The sequence below is a fragment of the Dromiciops gliroides genome, chromosome 3 (genome assembly GCF_019393635.1).
Source record: "Dromiciops gliroides isolate mDroGli1 chromosome 3, mDroGli1.pri, whole genome shotgun sequence".
Lineage (NCBI taxonomy): Eukaryota > Metazoa > Chordata > Mammalia > Microbiotheria > Microbiotheriidae > Dromiciops > Dromiciops gliroides.
The window spans coordinates 178828332-178849406 of record NC_057863.1 but is presented as its reverse complement, the minus strand read 5'-3'; the positions used below and the strand labels follow the sequence as shown (position 1 = coordinate 178849406).

The 21075-nt window shown below is 41.6% G+C and overlaps 1 protein-coding gene across 1 annotated transcript in view; it reads left to right on the top strand.

Moving 5' to 3' along the window:
• The window catches only part of GAS6 (growth arrest specific 6), a 101974-nt gene that overhangs the window by 245 nt on the left and 80654 nt on the right, over nt 1–21075 (top strand). The window contains 1 exon segment of the mRNA XM_043990631.1: nt 437–603. Within this exon segment, the coding sequence (XP_043846566.1) occupies nt 437–603 (167 nt within the window).

Below are 21075 nucleotides of genomic sequence, written 5' to 3'. Positions count from 1 at the left end.
CGAACTGCCTGCCCTCCCCACCACCCCCACCCAGTCTCGCGCCTGCCCTCTCCGGCTCAGAGCCTGGGGAAGGGGATCCTCTGCCCTCCCCGCCCGTGGCTGTGCCCCCCCCCATCCCCACCCTCCACCACGCGACAGCGGTAGCTGCGGCCGCCACCGCCGCGGCCACAGCATCTCCCTTCCTTCAAGGACACGGGAAAGTGCTCAGTTCCCAGCCTGCTGCGGCCGCAGAGCGTGCGTGTGCGGGGAGGTCGGAGAGGGGGGAGAGCAGCTCTGGCCGCTTGTTGCCAGCAGGGTGGGGTGCCTGCCGGTGCCTGAATTTATGGTACCTCTTCTGCTTTCCCCCTCTCCCCATGCCCCCACTCCATTTCCCACCCGACCCTCCTTCTCCCTCTCCCCCCCTCCCCTTTCCCGCGCCGGGTGTCGTGCGGGGCAGCGGTGCTGCTGCGGGCCCGGGAGGCAGCCCAGTTCCTGCGGCCGAGACAGCGCCGAGCCTACCAGATCTTCGAAGAGACCAAGCAAGGCCATCTGGAGAGGGAATGCATAGAGGAGCAGTGCAACAAGGAGGAAGCCCGAGAAGTGTTCGAGAACGACCCGGAGACGGTGAGGACTCTGGCCTTGTGGGGAGAGGGGAGGCGAATGGCTTGGTGCGCGCCTGGGACGAGCCGGGGCGAGCTTAGGGAGAGCCTCTGGGGCGGGGCGGCCGGGAGCAGAGCGCTTAAGCGGTGTCTACGCGAGCTGCCGGTGCATGCCTGCGTCCATGCATCCTCTTCCCTTCCTGCCCTTCTCCACTGCCCTTCCCGGACCTGTCAGAAGCAGCTGGAATCAGAGCGCCAGCTGTCCGCACAGCTGGGGAAGATGTTTGCAGGGGAAACCATTAGATAAATAATTTAAACCACACAGCATAACCAGGGCTTGGCTGAACAGGGTTTGGGGGAAGCGCCGGGGAAGTCCAATCCTCTTTCTCTTTTCTGGATACACACGTTTAAACACACACACACACACACACACACACACACACTCACACGATATGCATGCGCAGACGCTCTGCTTAGCTCATTGGGTGCCCTTGAGATTCTTTTATCACCTCTGTCTGCCACTGATGCATTTCAGGGGCTCCTTCTTTGGTTTGGGGGTATAGCTTTCCATTTACACATCCTAGGGGATTTTGTAAAGTCATGTACGAAAAGGATAGAGTGAGGGAATGAGCACAAGGTTGTCCGGGAGGACAGAAGTCTGAGGACACTCTCATATCTCTCTTCTTCCCTTTTTTTTTTTCACTTGCTAATCATCTTTAAGATCCTGCAGTTCAACAAGAATAGAAAGAGGCGTGTCTTGTAGTGAAATAAAATCTACAACAGAGCAGACTTGTTACCCTAATGCTGGAACTTGCAACAAAGATTTCTCAAAGCAGCAACTTTAAGGAAGATCTATTTTGAAATCATTTGAAGGAACTATATATATGTGTATGTATGTGTATATACATACACATGTATGTGTGTGTATATGTTTAGAAATAGAAATGTGGTGGGTCTTTTGTTTTTGAACCCATCTGGTTCCCCCTTCTTGTTTTCTTCCCTGGTTAGTTAGATGTTCTGGGCGGAGTATGTCTCTGCTGTGCTCCTTTACGTTTTGGGGAGGAGGAGTAGCCTAGAGGAGAATAATCTTATTTTTTTCCCTTAAAGTAGAAATGATAGAGGGCATTGCTTCAGGGAGCAGCTCTCAAAAGATTACTAAATATCCCTGAAATTACTGTTTTGTTTGTTTGCTTGCTTGCTTGTAAAGGCAACAAAGAAAGCTGGGTGAGAAGGCGAGAAAGCAAAGGCCACCTGCAAAGGTGGGTGCCTCATCACTTCCAGTACTACATGGTGCTGTTGCAGAGGCAGCTGGTGGTCTGCAGACCACAGCCTGAGAGCTTCTGGCATAGAACATCCTTCTATTAATAATGCCCCTGGAGAGTGGTGTGCTTGTGAGCCTGGTAGGTGGGGACAGGGGAGGACATGTGTGAATGACAACTAACTGTCTTTGGAAAGCTTGTGTGTGTGTGTGTACAGGGAGAGTACTGCCTTTTCCCTGAAAGTAGATCATTTAAAGAACAAATATATTGTAATTAGTACTAGAAAATGAATAATAATGCTGCCTCAAACCTTTTTTGGAAGCAAGAGGGATTAAATAAATACCTAGATAGGTAGATAGATGATAGTAGAGGATGAATAATAGCTAAACAGATGGATAAATATAGTTATTATGCCCTTTCCCCATAGAATTCTTGAGTGAATTCTTATCTACCCTCTGCCAGCGTATATCTATCAATATATATGCAATAGATAGTTTCAATTAAAATTCATTTTCTCACCTTTTATACAAAAAAGACATTTTCCTTTTTGTAATAATGTTTATATTTGCAGAGGCAGACATGATAAGAGTGGGAAGAGAGTTGGCTTCAGAGCCAGAGAGACCTAGGATTAAGTCCTACCTTTCACATATGTTGACTATATGATCCCTACCTAGCATCTCAGTATTGCTGGCAACTTTCTCAGATTATGAATAAATGTCCAGGGATGTCATATAAATATGGACAGTAGAAAGTTTTCCTCAAAACAAGAGCACAATTGCTATGAAGCCAGTCTTAACATTGTTTCATTTTGATTGCTCACGTATTGACTGTTAATCACATTTGCCTACCCCAACTAGAATAGTATGGATCCATCACTATCATTCTATTGACCTTTTCAGTCCCTTTGGGCTTCTTTTTTCCAAAAACAAATTACTGGTGAACCAAAGTAGGATCCTGTAATAACAAAACTAATTGTTTCACAGATGGAGATGATACAGGTCTAATAATTCCAAACACTACTAAATAGAATAAAGGCCTGATATAACACTAGCAGTGTTGGAATTAACCAGGTGTAGTGGAAGGAGGAATGAATGGTCCTGGAGTCAGAACCTGGGTTAAAATCCTAACTCTGCTACTTAACTAGTTGTGTGACCTTGGTCAGGTCTTTTAAAGCCCTGGGACTCTAAACAAAAAGGTTGGAAAAGGCCATCTCTATGAATTTTCCAGCTCGAAGTCATCTAAATCTAAATATCCTGTTCCTGGACCCTGCTAACAGCATCATTCATTCTCACTCCACAAACATGTATTGTGTGCCTAGAAGGCACAATTCTGCTGTATTTCCCCATCCTATAACCCATTCTGCCATTTTCACTGTAGCCTGTTTCCTCCTCATTTCCCAACTCGTTATTATCAGTGATACACTTGCTGAATCTTGTTCTTCCTATATGACTTATGAATGCAAAGAAATAGTTCTTAGCTCCTCCAGTATGTTGCTTCAAGTTTATGGCTATTTCTGGGACTGTGGGCAGCAGGTGCACTGGTCCCTGCAGGCTGAAACCAGAAGTCTAATATGGGACTCTGGTTAGCACGAAGAGGGTGGAGCCGAAGGAGAAATGCACACTCCCATTTAGTCTGTGCCCCATTAGAGCAGCACTGGTTGTACCAGTTTAGGTAGAGCCTTATTTAAAACAAGATAGGACCAATGGAACTTTTCACCATCCCATGTGTCCCATAGTGCTGCAGTTCCTCTCGATTTCCTAAAATGTAATTCTTTTAATTCCATAGAAGATGAGGAATCTTTTATACAAAAAGGATATTTTCTTTTCCTATAAGTTCTATATGTGCAGAGGCAGTCACAGTGCAGTGGAAAGAGAGCTAGTCTCAGAGCCAGGAAGTCCTAGGTTCAAATTCCATCTCTTACTCAGACGACTGTGTGACCCTGGGAAATCACATAACAAACACCTCTATGATTCAGTGAGTTGCCTGGAAGGTGACCACGTGTATTGGTACTAGGAGCTCCTCAATGAAATCACAGGTCCATTCCCTAACCCTGTCTCCCGAGAAAGTCCATGATCTCTTACATTCTTGTGTCTTAAGTTACTTCCCCCAAGAAATCCCTTTTCATTGATTATTTAACAGTCTGATGTGCTGGACCCTTGCCATATTTCAGAGCTCTACATCCAACTTATAAACACTTTGATTTTTACCCCTGCTAAAAACAAAACAAACAAAAAAACAAGCGCCACTCCCCCCCCCCAATACTGTGTATTTTCCTTAATTTCCCAGGTAGAAAAAAAAATCATGTATTACATTATACCCTTGAGTTCTTTAAACTGTATTTCTTAAGAGTATTTCTTACTCTAATTCATTCCAGTCCTATGAACATGAATCACCTACCATATGGCAATGGAGAAGGAAATAGCAACCCACTCCTGTATCTTTGCCAAGAAAACCCCAAATGGGGTCATAAAGAGTTGGACACACCTGAACAACAATAGTTCCTAGAGTGCTGAGCCTGGAGGGCAGGAAGCCTTGAGTTTAAATCCAGCCTCAGAAACTTACTAGCTTGTGTGCCTCTGGGCAAGTCACTTAGGAAGTCACTCAGTTTCCTCAACTGGAAAATGGGGATAGTATTATAATGTGAGTCTCAAAAGAGATGTTTGTAAAGTGCTTAGTCCAGTGCCTGGCAGATAGCAGGCCATTGTATATAAATGTTTCTTCCCTTCCTAAATGCTTCCCTCCCCTCCCCTCCCCTCTTATGAGAATGCCTTTCCTGATATCCACCCCCCCACCCCCCAGTTGCTAAGGCACTGGTACACTGGATAGAGTGGGTTCAGAGTCAGGGAAACCTGGGTTCAAATCCAGCCTCAAATACCTACCAGCTATGTGACCCTGGGCAAATCACTTAACTCTGCCTTGTTTTCTCATCTGTAAAGAGGTAATACTAATGGCACCAACCTCTCACTCTGGTTGTAAAGATAAAATGAGATATTTACAAAGCACTTTGAAACTCTGGAATCACTATGTTAAATCACTATATTTAATAGCTCTTTTGATCACCAGTGCTTTCTACCTCTTGAGATTAGTTTGTATCGTTCAGGACATATTTTGCATTTCTTTTCTGTGTATATGTCATATACCACTCTCCATCCCCGACCCCCATCCTAGTAGAGAATTTAGACTTCTTGAGGGTAGGGATTGTTGTGGTTTTGTATCCTCAGGGCCAGCACGGTGACCTGCACTCACAGGCACTTAGAAATGTCTGTAAAACTGAATGGAATTGACACAACAGGCTGTAAGGACCATTTCAGCCCCCAAACCCTACTGTTTGCATTTTTCAAAAAACCAGACCAATGATTTCATTAGCAGGTGGAGCTTTTGGTGAGAAAGTGTTCTCACTGACACAAAACGACACCTCTCTTACCCAGTCTTAGAATTGTCTGTTGATGGTGATTTAAACCCCCCTCCCTGACACCCTCCTGTTTTCAAGGCCAGCTCTCTGGCCTCTATGCCAAACTCTCCTACAATCATTTGTAGACTCTTTAAAGTTCACTATCTAAATTTCATTCTTTGATGCCTTCCTCCACAGTTCCAAAAAGAAGGAAACATGTTTTCCTTCCTTTTTCAATACCCTTACCTCCTTTTGTTTTTTGTTTTGTTTTGTTTTGTTTGGGTTTTTTGGGCAGGGCAATGAAGGTTAGGTGACTTTCCCAGGGTCACACAGCTAGTAAACATCAAGTGTCTGAGGCTGGATTTGAACTCAGGTCCTCTTGAATCCAGGGCTGGTCTTTATCCACTGTGCCACCCAGCTGCCCCCCTTTCCTTTCATTTTTTAAGCACAAATAGAATCTCAGTTTTGGAAGAAGCTCAGTTGTGGCATGCCATAATGAAATATTTTGTAAAGTAGAAAGATTTTATACTAATGTAAAGTATTATCATTGATCTTTATTCCAGGGGTGTACTGGAGCCTACTCAGAACAACTCAGAGCTGATTGTTAAAATTTCAATCTGAGCATTTCCTTCTTTAGAATTGGCAAATGCCACAAATCAGGACTTGATTTCTTATTTTGTAACAAAGTGATGGAGAACATTTTAATAATGCAGATTAAACTCGAAAGTATGTGGAACTGGTTGTTAAACATTTACCAGCACAACTGTGATGCCCACTAAAAGTAGGGTGGGGAGGGGCAGCTAGGTGGCGCAGTGGATAGAGCACCAGCCCTGGATTCAGGACTACCTGAGTTCAAATCTGGCTTCAGACACTTAACACGTATTAGCTGTGTGACCCTGGGCAAGTCACTTAACCCCAATTGCCTCACTAAAAAAAAAAAAAAAAAAAAAAGTAGGGTGGGGCCAGATTTTATCAATCCTATTATTCCATTATAAAATACCTCATCATATCAGCAGCAAAAATAGATATTCCAAGAGGACATCATCTGTGTTGAATTCCCCTTCCCTTTCTTCCAGCTTAGTGAATTCTCGGTGTGACTTTTGTAACACTCTGGGAGATAGCCACTTATCCCAGGGCAGGAGTTGTGAAACTTTCATGGAAAGATTAATTTTTAATTCATAATAGTTTGAAAAAGCAATGCTATGTATTGTTGTGAAATTAACAACAATAGCATCTTTATTCTAAAAAAGATGGGCAGTCAATTTTGCAGTCTCTTTTTTATCTTGATTCATCTCTTTTCCCTTAAAAAATTCATAACTGACATTTAACTATAATAACTAGAGCAAACGCTTATTTTGGAGTTGGGAAGACTTGGGCTCAGATTTCCCCCTCTAACACAGAGTGGCTTTGTGACCCTAGGTCAGTCACTTAACTTTTCAGTGTCCCTGCCAACTCTTATGGGCTGACTACTTCATTCAACTGCATATGTATGTTTGCCTAAAAGACTATTTTATAGAGAACTCACACAAGGCAAACACTCACATGCAAGTCAGAATTGACACAAGGATACTCTCAAGGTTTCTCTGAAGAACTTTGGAATCAATTGAGACACTGGCTCAGGTCCACCCATAGTGGTATGCCCATGTCAAAGAAGGTGCTGTGCTGTATGAGCAAAGCAAAATTGCAGTAGCTCAAGATGTGTAAATTTAGAGATATCTCCACTCTAATGCTCATATAAACTATTTGTGCCTAACCTGTGGTAGAGCCTTCCAAGCTCATATTGGTCCGATCAGCCACAGTCGGACACAATGTACCCTGACCCTGACATAGTGATGTCACTTTGGTCCTTTTCAGCCATTAAGGACAACAACCAACTAGCCAGCCGAAGTCAACTCTAAGATTGTAAATTGAGAAGGTATTTGACCTGTTGAGGTAGTTCCTTCCCTGGGGCTCTCTATACAGATCAAATCATAGGCCTAGTTAATTTAAACACACACACATACACACAGACACACACACATTTTAATTAACATGCCCTTTCCACCTTGGTGACTTCTGAGTTGATCACTTTTTTCCCCATTAATTCAAGATGCTAAAAGTTCACTACCATGTTTTGAATTTGTCTTGCCCATTTTCTCTTCTCATTAAACGAACTCCTTGGTTCTGGCACCAACTTTGTTGTGGGAATCCTTATGGAATGTTTACAAATATTCTTCTGGCCTACCAAGGTGATAGAGAACCCACATCTCTCTTTTCCTGTTATGAAGTGGAAGCAACCCTAATGTAATAAAAATTATAGCAGACTTAGAATTTGGGAGAATTGAGGTCATTCTGCCACTAGTTGGTTGTATGATCTTTTACTTCTGTGGATCTCAAAGTTTCTTTAACTATAAAATCGGATGACCTCAAAGCTCCTTCTTCACAAATTTGTGGTTCTGAGATATACTTATTTCCACTGCTGATAAAGGAAAAGAGAATGAAATACCTTTTCAAATATGTTTTATTTACATCACAAGCAGGAAAATATTAATTGAGCTTATCTTTCCTCTTTTCTGTTCATCACCCATGACAAACTTTCAAACTAAACTTTCAAAGCCATCACCTACCTGTATTAGGTAGAGAAAAAAATGGCCACTTTTAGCATGTTCAGATCCCCAACTGAAGAGGTTATAAAAATACTAATATCAACAGCAAAAATAGATATTCCAGAAGGACATCATCTATATTGAATCTCTCTTCCCCTTCTTCTAGCTTACTGACCTCTCAGTGTGAATTTTGTGACTCTCTGGGAGATAGCCACTTATCCCAAGGCAGGAGATGTGAAACCTTCATGCTTTTGTATGGCGTTGTGGACAAGGTCTTGGAAATGGTGTCTGGAAGATATGGGTTCAAGTTCTCCCTCAGGCATTTATTAGCTGTGTGATCCTGAATAAGTCACTTTACTTCTCTGATCCTCACTTTTCTCATCTGTAAAATGAAAGTTGGTCTCAGTAGCCTTTAAAGTACCTTCCAGCCTCTAAGCTGCTTTCTGAGTATCTGCTCTACTTTTCTACAGACCTATAACTTCTCTCCTTTTTTTCTTTAACAATCCCAGAGGGTATGTGCTTGGCTTGCTGGATCAGAACACTCTGAATTCCTTTCTCTCACTCTTGCATCTTTCCATTTGCATTATTGTTCATTATGAGAAGCAGCCATGGCTTAGTGGGTGGAGGGCAGGCCTGAAAGTCTTGAGACCTGCATTCCAGCCCCACCTCAGACACACTTTGGCTGTATGACTCTTGGGCACTTAGCATCCCAGTGCTCATTGATAACTCTAGGACTAACAGGTGCAGATCTTCATTGGTAGAGGAAATTTCCTCACTGGGGGATACCCACGCCATATCTCTAATCTGTCTTTCCCCTCACTTCCCAATCCACAAATTATTCACAATACTCACGGTTACTGTACCTTGCATTTACTCATATCTATACATTCCCTTTCCCTGAGCTTATAGGTAGATCTAAAAGAGAAGTTAATTAATTCCTCCTTTCCATGGCTTTTGACAAACTTTTGCTGAGATCTTCTTCTGGACAATCAATCATCCCATCTAATTAAACTATCATGCACCACCTTTAGCTTTTAATATTCTTTTGGGGTTTTTTTGTTGTTGTTGTTGCTTTTTTTGTGTGTGTGTGAGGCAGTTGGGGTTAAGTGACTTGCCCAGGGTCACACAGCTAGTAAGTGTTAAGTGTCTGAAGCTGGATTTGAACTCAGGTCCTCCTGACTCCAGGGCCAGTGCTCTATCCACTGCGCCACCTAGCTGCCCCTTAATATTCTTTTTGAATGTAAAAACTGAATGTTGCTTCTTTCCCTTTTTTTTTTTCCCCCAGGGCAATGGGGGTTAAGTGACTTACTCAGGGTCACACAGCTAGTAAGTGTCAAGTGTCTGAGGCCATATTTGAACTCAGGTCCTCCTGAATCCAGGGCTGGTGCTTTATCCATTGTGCCACCTTCTTTCCCTCTTTTTACCATTTCCTTTCCTTTACCCTCTTATGTTTTACAATTTCTTGTCCTTCATTTTTCTTCTTTCATTTCGTAGAGTACTTTCTTTTTTGTCTTAATACCAGGTGCTTTTAATTTGGTTTGGTAAGCATGGTGGGTAGTGATAAACTGATGGAATGATGTAAGGTAGAAAGGGTTCTAGATTTGAAATAAAAATTTCTTTAGTCGTGTCCTACTCTTCATGATCCCATTTGGGGTTTTCTTGGCAAAATTACTGGAGTAGTTTTACCATTTCCTTCTCCAGCTCATTTTACAGATGAGGAAACTGAGGCACGCAGGGTTAAGTGATGTAAAAAATTAATTATTAATATATCTAATCTAGTCTAAAATTATATAATTGGATTTATGAAAAATTATAATTATATGAAAAATTATAAGTTTAGAGAAATTATAATTGGGCTGTAAGTCCTGCCGTGGTCACCATTAAAGTGTAGAAATATTTTGATTTACTAGGCCTAATTTGGGGGGGCTAATCTGACTGGGGTGACTAATCTGAGGACTTTTGACTATTTGGCTATCCAACTGCTATTAATTTAACATGGGCCGTTTATAAAGTTCCACCACACTGCTCCACTCCCAAATTGATAAGCAAAATATTAAGAAGCCTCTTAACCAAATAATCAAAGCAGAGTTTATTTATGAAATACTATTTAAAATTAAGAATACAGGGAAATAAAATGTGCAACCTGACTGCATTGCGGCACTTCTCTTTCCACTGTCTCTTTGGAACTTCTTTAATACAATAAGGGCCTTAGCTGCTGCTTGCCTCAGGGCACTCAGGTCCTTATTCTAACTCTGAGCCCCTTTCACTTTGTAAATTTCCCTGCTTCTAACTTTCCTCTCCTTACTGCCACTGCTGAACCCCTGTCTTTCTCTCTCACCGACCTTCTGTCTGTCTGCTCTGTCAATCTGCCCTTCGGCGCCCTCTTTTCCCTGCTCCTCGTCCTTCTCATCTTCTCCTGTGTCCTTGTAGCCCCGTCTCTAGTCTGCCACACTCCAACGTTTCTAATCTTGTCAGCGGCCGCTTGACCTCTTCTCTGCCTCCTCTCATCCCTCCGAACCCCTTGCTGTCTAACTTCCGGGTCTGTATATGCTTTTTCTTCTCTCCACTCAAATATCGGTGCTTCCTGCGCCCCCACAGACCAAGCTAATCCTCCAGCCAGGGTTGTGGCTGGTGGGGCAGGGGGAGGGGTGTACTCCAGCCTGACGGGCCTCAGCACAGGCTATCCGGGATCTTTTGGATAGCTCCGCTCAGTTCGGAGGGAGCTGGGGACTTTTTTTCCCCCAGCTGTCTGACCTGGCGTCTTGTACAGCACACGGGGCTTTTTGGCTCAGCTGAAGCAGAGGGGGAGGGGCGCCAGCACCTCCCACACAGAAGAGACCCTGAGGGCCTAAGGCTTTCTGATCTCAGCCTAGGGTCCCCAAATCAAAATAAATTTCCACAGTGACTTACCCATGGTCATACTGCTGGCTGGATTTGAACTTGGGTCTTCTTGACTTCAGGCTCCACCACTCAGAATCCTGGCTCTGTTATGTGTTACCTAATGACCTTCTGCAAGCCACTTCAGTTGAGTGGACCTCAGTTTGTTCTCTAAAATGAAGAGTTTGTACGATAGCTAGAACTGTGCTTTACCCCATTATAGCATAGAAAGGACATCAGAGTCAGAGGACCTGGGTTCAAAAACTGCCTGTGCTGCATATTTACTACCTGGTGAACTTTGGCCCAGACTTGGCCTCAGGTTCCCCATCTGTAAAATCAGGGGACTGCTCTAGATGCTATTTAAGGTTCCTTCAAGCTCTCAGATCTCTTCTTAAGATCCTATGGTACCTGGGGCAGCTAGGTGGCGCAGTGGATAGAGCACCTGCCCTGAAGTCAGGAGGACCCGAATTCAAATCCAGCCTCAGACACTTGACACTTACTAGCTGTGTGACCTTGGGCAAGTCACTTAACCCTTATTGCCCCACCCAAAAAAGAAAAGAAAGATCCTATGATACCTCTGTAAGTCAGTAGTCATGGTTTTGTTTTGTTTTTCTTTTTTTAATTCTAATTTTTTATATTCTAATTTTTATATATTATTTTAAGTACATGATATATTTTATATAATTCTAATTTTTTTGTATTTATTAATTTTGAACTTTGGTTTGATTCTTTCCTTTATGCTCTCCTTCCTCTTCACCTGTTTTGTTTTGTTTTCCTGTGCTAATGAGATAGTTGCACTAAAGATAGCTTTCACTAATGTTGGCTCTACTCTGTCACTGGAATGCCCTTGTTCTCAGTGCCTAACAGGTACAGAAGCATCTTGGTGGTACATTGGATAGAGCACTGGGTCTGGAATCAAGAAGACCTGAGTTTAAATCCAGCCTCAGATGCTTATTAGTTGTGTGATCCTGGGCAAGTCACTTCATCACTGTTTGCCTCAATTTTTTCATCTGTAAAATGAAGATAGCACCTGTCTCCCAGGGTTGTTGTGAAGATTAAAAGAACTGATCATGGGCAGCTAGATGGCGCAGTGGTTAAAGCACAGGCCCTGGATTCAGGAGTACCTGAGTTCAAATCCGGCCTCAGACACTTGACACTTACTAGCTGTGTGACCCTGGGCAAGTCATTTAACCCCCATTGCCTAAAAAAAAAAAAAAAAAAAAAGAACTGATCATTGTAAAGCACTTAGCATAGTGCCTGGCACATAGTAAGCACTATACACAGGTGGTTGTTATTATTGTTGTGGTTGTTGTTAGTATAATTATTTACCTCTCTGGATCCCAGTTTCCTCATCTGTAAAATGAGAGGATGAGATTCTGGTCTTTTAGGTCATATTCAGTGCTGAGTTCCTGTGATTCTACTTGTGAGGTATACAACAAACAGTTTGATCCATAGCCTAGTCCTACTGGCTTCCTCCCTCTATAATCTTAGGCAAGTTACTTCATCTAGCTGGGCCTCAGTTTCCTTATCTGTAAAATGAATGGGTCAGATTACCTGGTCTATAATGTCTCTCTTTAGGCTCTGGACTAATAGGATTCTACTTGATGGAAAATCGAGCCATCATCTTTCCTCTCATCCCCACTCCCTATAATTGTTTCTTCTTAACTATATTATTTATCACTCAGTGCTCACAGCATGTTCATAAATCTCTGGCATGTAAATTCCTGTTAAAAAAAATACACCCTACATCATTGCCCAGAGCTTATCCATCCTCGTTTATCCACTCTAATGTAAAGGTACAATCCCATTTCAGGGTAATCCAAGAACAGGTTAGCCAACTCCATTCAGTCTAGTCCCTTTGCGAGGCACAATAGTCACCTACTTAACCTTCATCACCTGCTTTTGGGTAGCCTTTTGTTCAGTTGCTTTTTATTCCTGGGGAGTGAATATGGGAAGTTTGTTGTTAAAGGAGAACTCCATGGTGCAGTTGGGTTAGATATTTGGAAAGAGCCCTGGATTTGGAGTTAAAAGAGCTGGGTTTGAAATTCAGCTCTGCTAACCTGGGGTCGGGAACTTTTTAAAAGATATTTTGATAACTATATTTCTATATAATCAGTTTCTTTTGTAATCTTATATATTTTATTTTATACATTTAAAAAGATTATTTTAAAAAAGGGTCTATTGGCTTCACTGGACTGTGGAGGGCAAGGGGAGGAAAGTCTGAAACAAAAGTGAATAAGGACTCCTAGGGGCTCTATGACTCTGGCCAAGTCACTTTCCCTCTCTGTGCCTCAGTTTTGTGGTCTGTAAAATATTGATGTTAGATATCTAAAGCTGGAAAGGACCTCAGAAGTCATCTAGTTCAGCCCCCTCATTTTACAAATGAGGAAACTGAGGCGCCTCAGTGGTTAAGTGATTTGACCAATGTCACACAGGTAGGCATCACGGGGAGGATAGAAACACTTTAAGGTCCTTTCTTTCAGCTCTAAATCCTATGCCTTCTCAGAACTAGTTGGTCTCTTAGTCTAAAACCTCGCTTGTGTGGTCTTGGGCAAGTCACCTCCCTTCTGTGGCCCTCAGTTTCCTCTTGTGTAAAATGAATTTCAGAATAGATGATCTCCAAGTTCCTTTTCAATTCTCATGTTTGTTCAAAAAAAAAGGTAACATGGGAATCTTTGGGCAACCGAGATGCCACTTAAGGTTTGGGAACATCCTGAGCAAGAAAAAGCTGTCTTAAGGGCAGAGGAACCAAGGAGAAAGAGAAATGAGGAGGATTATCCATATTTGTATGTGGGCCCTCTTTTGACCTTTAGTTAGGAAACAAGGTACTAATTTTGTATCTCAGATCTTTCTTCATCCCTTTTCCCTTCCCCCATCATCTTTTCCTTCAGAAGAAAAGGCCTGCCTACTTTAGTTCTTTTTTCTTTTCTTTTTTTTCTTTCTTTCTTTTTTTTTTTTTTTTGCAGGGCAGTGAGGGTTAAGTGACTTGCCCAGAGTCAAGTGTCTGAGGCCCAATTTGAACTCGGGTCCTCCTGAATCCAGGGCCAGTGCTTTATCCACTGCACCACCTAGCTGCTCCGTGCCTTATTTCTTTATGTGATCTTGGGAATAAACATAGACACCATACCACCATACTAAGAGCTAAGATTGCATTATCTTTTGAAAATTCCTTTTTTTCTCTCCCTATGGCCACACATTCAGATCCTTTGGTTTCTCAGCCATTAATCCCTCCTCTCCCAGAGCATACACTCCTTGGTTCTTTTTCCCAGCTGTCCTGCTCCCCCTTGCCCCTTACTCACCAATGAGTTTTCCAATCAGCTCCTTCTCTGCTGATCTTTCTAACTGCTTCAGCTCTCCTCTCTTAAGGCTGCTCCTTTGTTTCTTTCCTAGTCAGAAAACTGGTCAATTTAGTCGATTAACCAGTCGGACAACCCTTTGGCTGATTTTTTTTGGTCTAAATTGACTGGTTGTTTGCAAAATAGTCCAACCGGTTATGCATCCTACTCAGCTTGAGCCTCCTTTTCTTGAGAAACTACTTCCTACATGAATTTAACATTTTACTGATGGGACTTCTGAAACCCAGGGAAGTCTGCTGCCTTGCCCTGGGCAAAATGAGAAGAGGGGCCCCAAGCCCAGGTCTCCTGAATTCTCCATACAGGGTTCTTACTCATAAACTGAAAGGTTCTCTCTTTTCTCCTTGAATGGTAGGCATGTTTACATCAGCCTGAAGCTTAAGTGATTATGTTATACATGTGATTAAGTGATACATGTAATACAAATATGTTTACATGTTTCAGTATGAGCAGATACCACTCTAAGTCAATTCCCAGGGCTTAGAGTCAGATTAAAATAAAATTTTATCACCCCCAAACTCAGAACTTCCATATTTATTATTGTAGTTGTTTTAAATATGAGTGTGATGGAGAAGAACCTGGAAAATACATTTCATTTGGGACTAGTGAATGGTCTTTTTGTTTTTCCATTTTGTTCTGTTTGGGATTGATGGTGGGTGGGCTTCCTTTCTTGTCTTGTATACACATTTGATGCTGGTATCTTTCTATCAGTCCAAGGTCCTGCCTTTTTGTCTGTGCCTTATCATTCTCACAGTACTGTCTAAATACTGAGCACTGTTTATACATATATACAAGTCTCTCTGTTCCCTCTTTAGCATATATTTATATATTATTCTAAAGACTGGTGCTGAAGCTTCTGATTTAAGGCAACCACAATTTAGATTTTAAACATCACACATATAATATGCATTATATATAATATCACATGTTATACTATACACATGGATTTGTATATAGAAGTAGATATAGGTGGCTATTTTTAGGTGCAGCTAGGTGTTGCAATGGATAGAGCACTGGCCCTGGATTCAGGAGGACACGAGTTCAAATTTGGTCTCAGACACTTATTAGCAGTGTGACCCTTGGAAAGTGACCTAATCCTGCTTGTCTCAGTTTCCTCATCTGTCAAATGAGCTGGAGAAGGAAATGGCAAACCACTCCAGAATCTTTGCCAAGAAAACTCCAAATGGGGTCATGACTGAACAACGAAGGGTTATATGTTGACGTATATGTGCATGTATGTGTATTTATATATTCATACATATGTGTTGGTCCTGACCCTGCTTTCACTGTTCTAGAAAACTCCAGGTGAGGAAACTCCCTCTACCAATATAAGTTGGAACCTTCTCTGCAATTTATAATCTAGGAGAATTGCCTGGGGCACTGAGAGGTTAAATTACTTGCCTAAGGACACACAGCCATATGTCAAAGATGGGTCTTGAACCCAAGTATTGAAGACATACAAGCCAGGTCTCTCTCACAAGGAAAAGCTGTCTCTTGTGACAACATAAATATATACATGCATGTATGGGTGAATACATACTAGATTGAAGTGGACTACCTTTGGGAAGTGTTGGATACTGTATAAAATAAGGTTACACTTTACCAGTTTCTTTCAGAGGGTTTAGCACCTGAATTAAGACTTGCACAAGCAGAAATCTTTCCATTTTTATTTGCTATGAAGAGAAGGGAGTGGAAGTGAGGAAAATCTTTTTTTTTTTTTTTTTTTTTTTTTTAGTGAGGCAATGGGGGTTAAGTGACTTGCCCAGGGTCACACAGCTAGTAAGTGTTAAGTGTCTGAGGTCAGATTTGAACTCAGGTACTCCTGACTCCAGGGCCAGTGCTCTATCCACTGCGCCATCTAGCTGCCCCAAGGAAATCTTTTTAAGGGCATGATAGCTGCTATTTGTTACCTGAAACTTGGGGCTGAAGTGAGATTGGAGCTTAATCAGGCAAGTACAAATCTACATCATGCTATGTCACTTCTTGTTTTACATTGTAACTGAGCACATTTTTGTGCTTCTCTCTGTATTTTATATTTCCCTTTCACACTTTGACAATAAACTAGCCCTTATTTAACCCAGAATTTCTAAAAATTTGTTTTGATTGATGGAGAAGTGGTCTGTGTGTTACAGTTATTATTTTATTAGAAACACCATAGTCAGAGAAGAAGAATAGCAACTGAACATCTTTGTCCTTTGAGGTTTGCAAAAGGAGGCAGAGTGGATTGAGAGACAGACTCAAAGCCAAGAAAATCTAGGGTCAAGTCCTGCATCTGACGTGTATGCACTGTATGACTCTAAGGAAATCGCTTAACCTCTCAGTTGCCTAAGTAGCTCTCTAAGACTATAAGTTGCAGAGCAAGTGCTGATCTTCACCGTTGTTGTTCAGTCATTTTTCAGTCATGTCTGACTCTTCATAACCCCATTTGGGGTTTTCGTGGTAAAGAATTTGCCACTTCCTTCTCTAGTTCATTTTACAGATGAGGAAACTGAGGCAAATCGTTAAATTACTTGCCTGGGGTCACACAGCTAGGAAGTATCTGAAGCCAGCTTTGAACTCAGTCCTTCCTGACTCCAGGACCAGCACTTCCTGTTAACCCACTAATTTGCATTGCTAAAGGGCATTTCCTCACAAGGAGCTTCCTGTATTAATAAAATGACAGATCTGGACAAAGGGGAAAAATGGTTTCCAAACCACTTTCTTCGTGGCTCTATGAGAGAGATACTGCAAGAGTTCTTATCCTCATTTTACAGATAAGAATACTGAGACTAAGAAGGGGTAAGTGGGGGGCAGCTAGGTGGCTCAGTGGATTAAAGCACTCCCTGGATTCTGGAGGACCTGAGTTCAAATCCAGCCTCAGACACTTGACACTTACTAACTGTGTGACCCTGGGCAGGTCACTTAACCCTCATTGCCCTGCAAAAACAAAAACAAAAAAAGAAAAAAGAAAATGTTGAGAATTGGCTTCCTGAAAACCTTGTCATTGCTAGTCTTCATAAAAAAAACATTTTGTTCACATCTGAGTTGCTTTAGGTCCAAAGAAATGTCACCTGAAATCAATTTACTAAATTCAGTATGGTGCTTTTCACATCAGTAAAATGCCCATAACTCAACTAAGTTAGATGCCACCTACCTAAGACCGATTGTTACATCTTTGTGTCTTTGGAATGTAGGTTTAGAGCAAGAAGGGACCTCACAAGTCATTCAGTCCAACCCTGTCACTTTATGGATGAGGAAACTGAACCCCTAGTGGGCAAATGACTTTTCTGAAGTCCCAATGGTAGTTAAATGTTATAGCCAGGATTGCCTCCTGTCAGATTTTCATAAATAACTGAAAATTGTACAAATGACTGCTTCATCTTGATAGGCTCACTGGGGTTGTTGTTTGCAAGTCCTAACTGTATTCCTTGTCAGCAGTATTATTATGCTAAGCACTTGAAATACTGTCTATTTCTCCTTTCCATTTCCTTAGAGGTGGACCAGATTGAAAAAGCTGAGTGGGAAAAGCATTTGCTGTCCTAAAGTGTCTTGTTTCCCCAGTTCATGTCATCAATGGAGATGAGGCAGGAATAAGCATTTATTAACCCCTACTGTGTGCTAGTATTATGCTAAGTGCTTTACAAATATTGTCTCATTTGATTTTCACCTATGAGTTGGTGTTATTATTATTTTCATTTTGTTGTTCATTTGTATCAGTCATGTCCAACTCTGTGATCCTGTTTAGGGTTTTCTTGGCTACTTGGTACTAGACTAGTTTCCCATTTCCTTCTCCAGCTCATTTTACAGATGAGGAAACTGAGGCAAATAGGCTTAAGTGATTTACCCAAGGTTACACAGCTAATAAGTATCTGAAGCCAGATTTGAACCTGGTTCTTCCTGACTCCAGGTCTGGTGCTCTATCCACTGCACTAGCTAGCTGCCTATTTTATAGTTGAGGAAAGTGGCAGACAGAGGTAAAGTGACTTGCCCAGGGTCACAGAGCTGGTAAGTATCTAAGGATGGATTGAATTCAAGTCTTCTTGTCTCCTGGCTTATCACTCGATCCACTGCACCATGCTGTTTTAGAGCTGGAGGGAATCTTTAAAATCCAGTACAACCACCTTTATTTTATAGTTGATGCAACTTTGATTCAGAGGTAGGAAATGATTGGCCTAAGGTTACAGAGAATTTGAACTTGGCCTTCTAAATGGCAAATCACTCCAGTATCTCTGCCAGGAAAACTCCGAATGAGGTCACAAAGAATCAGACATGACTGAAATGAGTAGATGACAACAATCAGCACAGGACTCTCTGAAAACAAGAATAACTACAGAACCTTGCCACACGGACCCCTGCATAGGACATGGTGAGTGCAAGCAACTTTTGAAAGACTACAAGGTGTCTTAGAAGTTTAAAAAACTGGACTACACCTTTTGGGATACCCTCGAAGTCTCCCTGTAATTTAGCAGTAGCATATTTTTAATGATGGCCAATGTCAGAAGTAGCATAGGGACTATTATCCAATGGATGCATGATCATAAAATGAGGTGAACCAGTGACAATAGGGAAATGACTGTGGACATTCTGAATGCTGTACAAGGATTCTCCCCAACATAAAATGACCTAGAGGAATATCTATCCTATAATATGGACGAGAATCCCACAGGAGGAAAAGAGATAGGCAGATAACAATCTTCATAAGGGGAATGCCCTGATCATGAGATTTAACCAACTGGATGAATGAATAAATGAATGAATGAAAAAGCTTTTATTAAGCACCAACCATCTTGCCAGGAACTATGCTAACTACTGGGGATACAAATAGAAAAATCCAGATAGTGCTTGTTCTCCAGGTATTTACATTCCAAGTGGTGGAAATATTACATAAAAGAAAGTTAAATTTCAGGGCAGATGGAAAGGACCCCAAATTCTAAGGATGCCCCAGTAGGCTAGAAGGCAAGATTTAGAGGTTCTTAAAAGTAGTTGGGATGATAGTACCAGGGGACTGTGGGGCATAGAGGGAGGGCAAATGTTTTTTTTTTGTTTGTTTGTTTGTTTGTTTGGTTTTTTTTAGTGAGGCAATTGGGGTTAAGTGACTTGCCCAGGGTCACACAGCTAGTAAATGTTAAGTGTTTGAGGCTGGATTTGAACTCAGGTACTCCTGAATCCAGGGCCAATGCTTTATCCACTGCACCACCTAGCTGCCCCTAGTACAACTCTTTCATTTTATGAATAAGGATACTGAGGCCCAAGGTCACACAGGGAGTACCAGGTCCTTTGTTTGCTTCATCTAGCTGCCCTGGCAAATGTTAATAATGGCATTTGCGTAGAACTTTAAATCTATTATCTCATTTAATCCTTACAGCAACCCAGTGAAGTAGCTGCTGTGATTATTCCTACTTTACAGATGAGGAAACTGAGTCTCAAAAAGGTTAAGTGATTTTCCCTGGTTTACCCAGCAAAGTATCTTAGGCAGGATTTGAACTCAGTTCTTCCTAACTATAAGTCCAGTGCTCTATCCACTATGCTACCTAGCTGCCTCAAAGAAGATCTTAAAAAGCAGCCTAAGGGGATGCCTATCAATTGAGGAATGGCTAAATAAGTTGTGGTATATGAATGTAATGGAATATTATTATGCTGTAAGAAACAATAAGCAGGTGGATTTCAGAAAAACCTGGAAAGACTTATATGAACTGATGCTGAATGAAATGAGCAAAACCAAGAGAACATTGTACATAGTATCAACAACATTGTGCGATGATCAACTGTGATAGACTTAGCTCTTCTCAGCAATACAATGATCCAAGACAGTGCCAAAAGACTCATGAAAGAAAATGCTCTTTCCATACAGAAAAAAGAACTATGGAGTCTGAATGCAGATTGAAGCATACTATTTTCACTTTTGTCGTTGTTATTATTTCTTCTTTCTTGTGGTTTTATTTTTCCCCTTTTGTTCTTATTCTTCTCTTACAACATGACTAATGTGGAAATATGTTTAACATTATTGTATTGTGGGGCAGCTAGATGGCGCAGTGGTAAAGCACTGGCCCTGGATTCAGGAGTACCTGAGTTCAAATCTGGCCTCAGACACTTGACACTTACTAGCTGTGTGACCCTGGGCAAGTCACTTAGCCCTCATTGCCCTGCAAAAAACAAAATAAAACAAAACAAAACCCCCAAAACATTATTGTATTGTATAGCCTATATCATATTGCTAACTAGCCTTGAGGGGGGGAGGGAAGGGATGGTGAGAGAAAAATTTGGAACCCAAACTCTTACAAAAATGAATGTTGAAAACTATCTTTACATGTAATTTGAAAAAAAAATAGTTCTTGGGGGCATCTAGGTAGCACAGTGGATAAGGCACAGGCCCTGGATTCAGGAGGACCTAAATTCAAATATGACCTCAGACACTTGACACTTACTAGCTGTGTGACCCTGGGCAAGTCACTTAACCCTCGCTGTCCTGCAAAAAATATATAAATAAATAAATTGAAATGTTAAAAAATTTTAAAATAAACAAATAAAGGTCTTATAAAATTTTTTTAAAAATCAGCCTCAGGATAAATGAGAAGATCTGGTGGTCCTCCATCTCATTAGAAGGAATGGAGTTCCAATATCATCCAAACACTGAGAAGTTGATAAAGTAGCCTGGCTAGGGTGAGAAGGCTAGGTGCTATGTGCCAGGGATTATGCTAACAAGCATAGAGTTGATTCTGCTCTCTGTTGGTGGTAGTAATTGTTAATTAAATGACCACTGATTTACTATATTCATTATTAATTTTTTTTTTTTTTGGTGAGGCAATTGGGGTTAAGTGACTTGCCCAGGGTCACACAGCTGGTAAGTGTCAAGTGTCTGAGGCTGGATTTGAACCCAGGTCCTCCTGACTCCAGGGCCGGTGCTCTATCCACTGCGCCACCTAGCTGCCCCCTACTATATTCATTATTAATTGATTATTTTAAATAGCAATTTTTTTTTAAAAAGTTGTTCTAGAAACCCAGAGGTGAATTTTTGACCTAGTGGAGACATGGTCTAAATCTTTCCCTCAATTT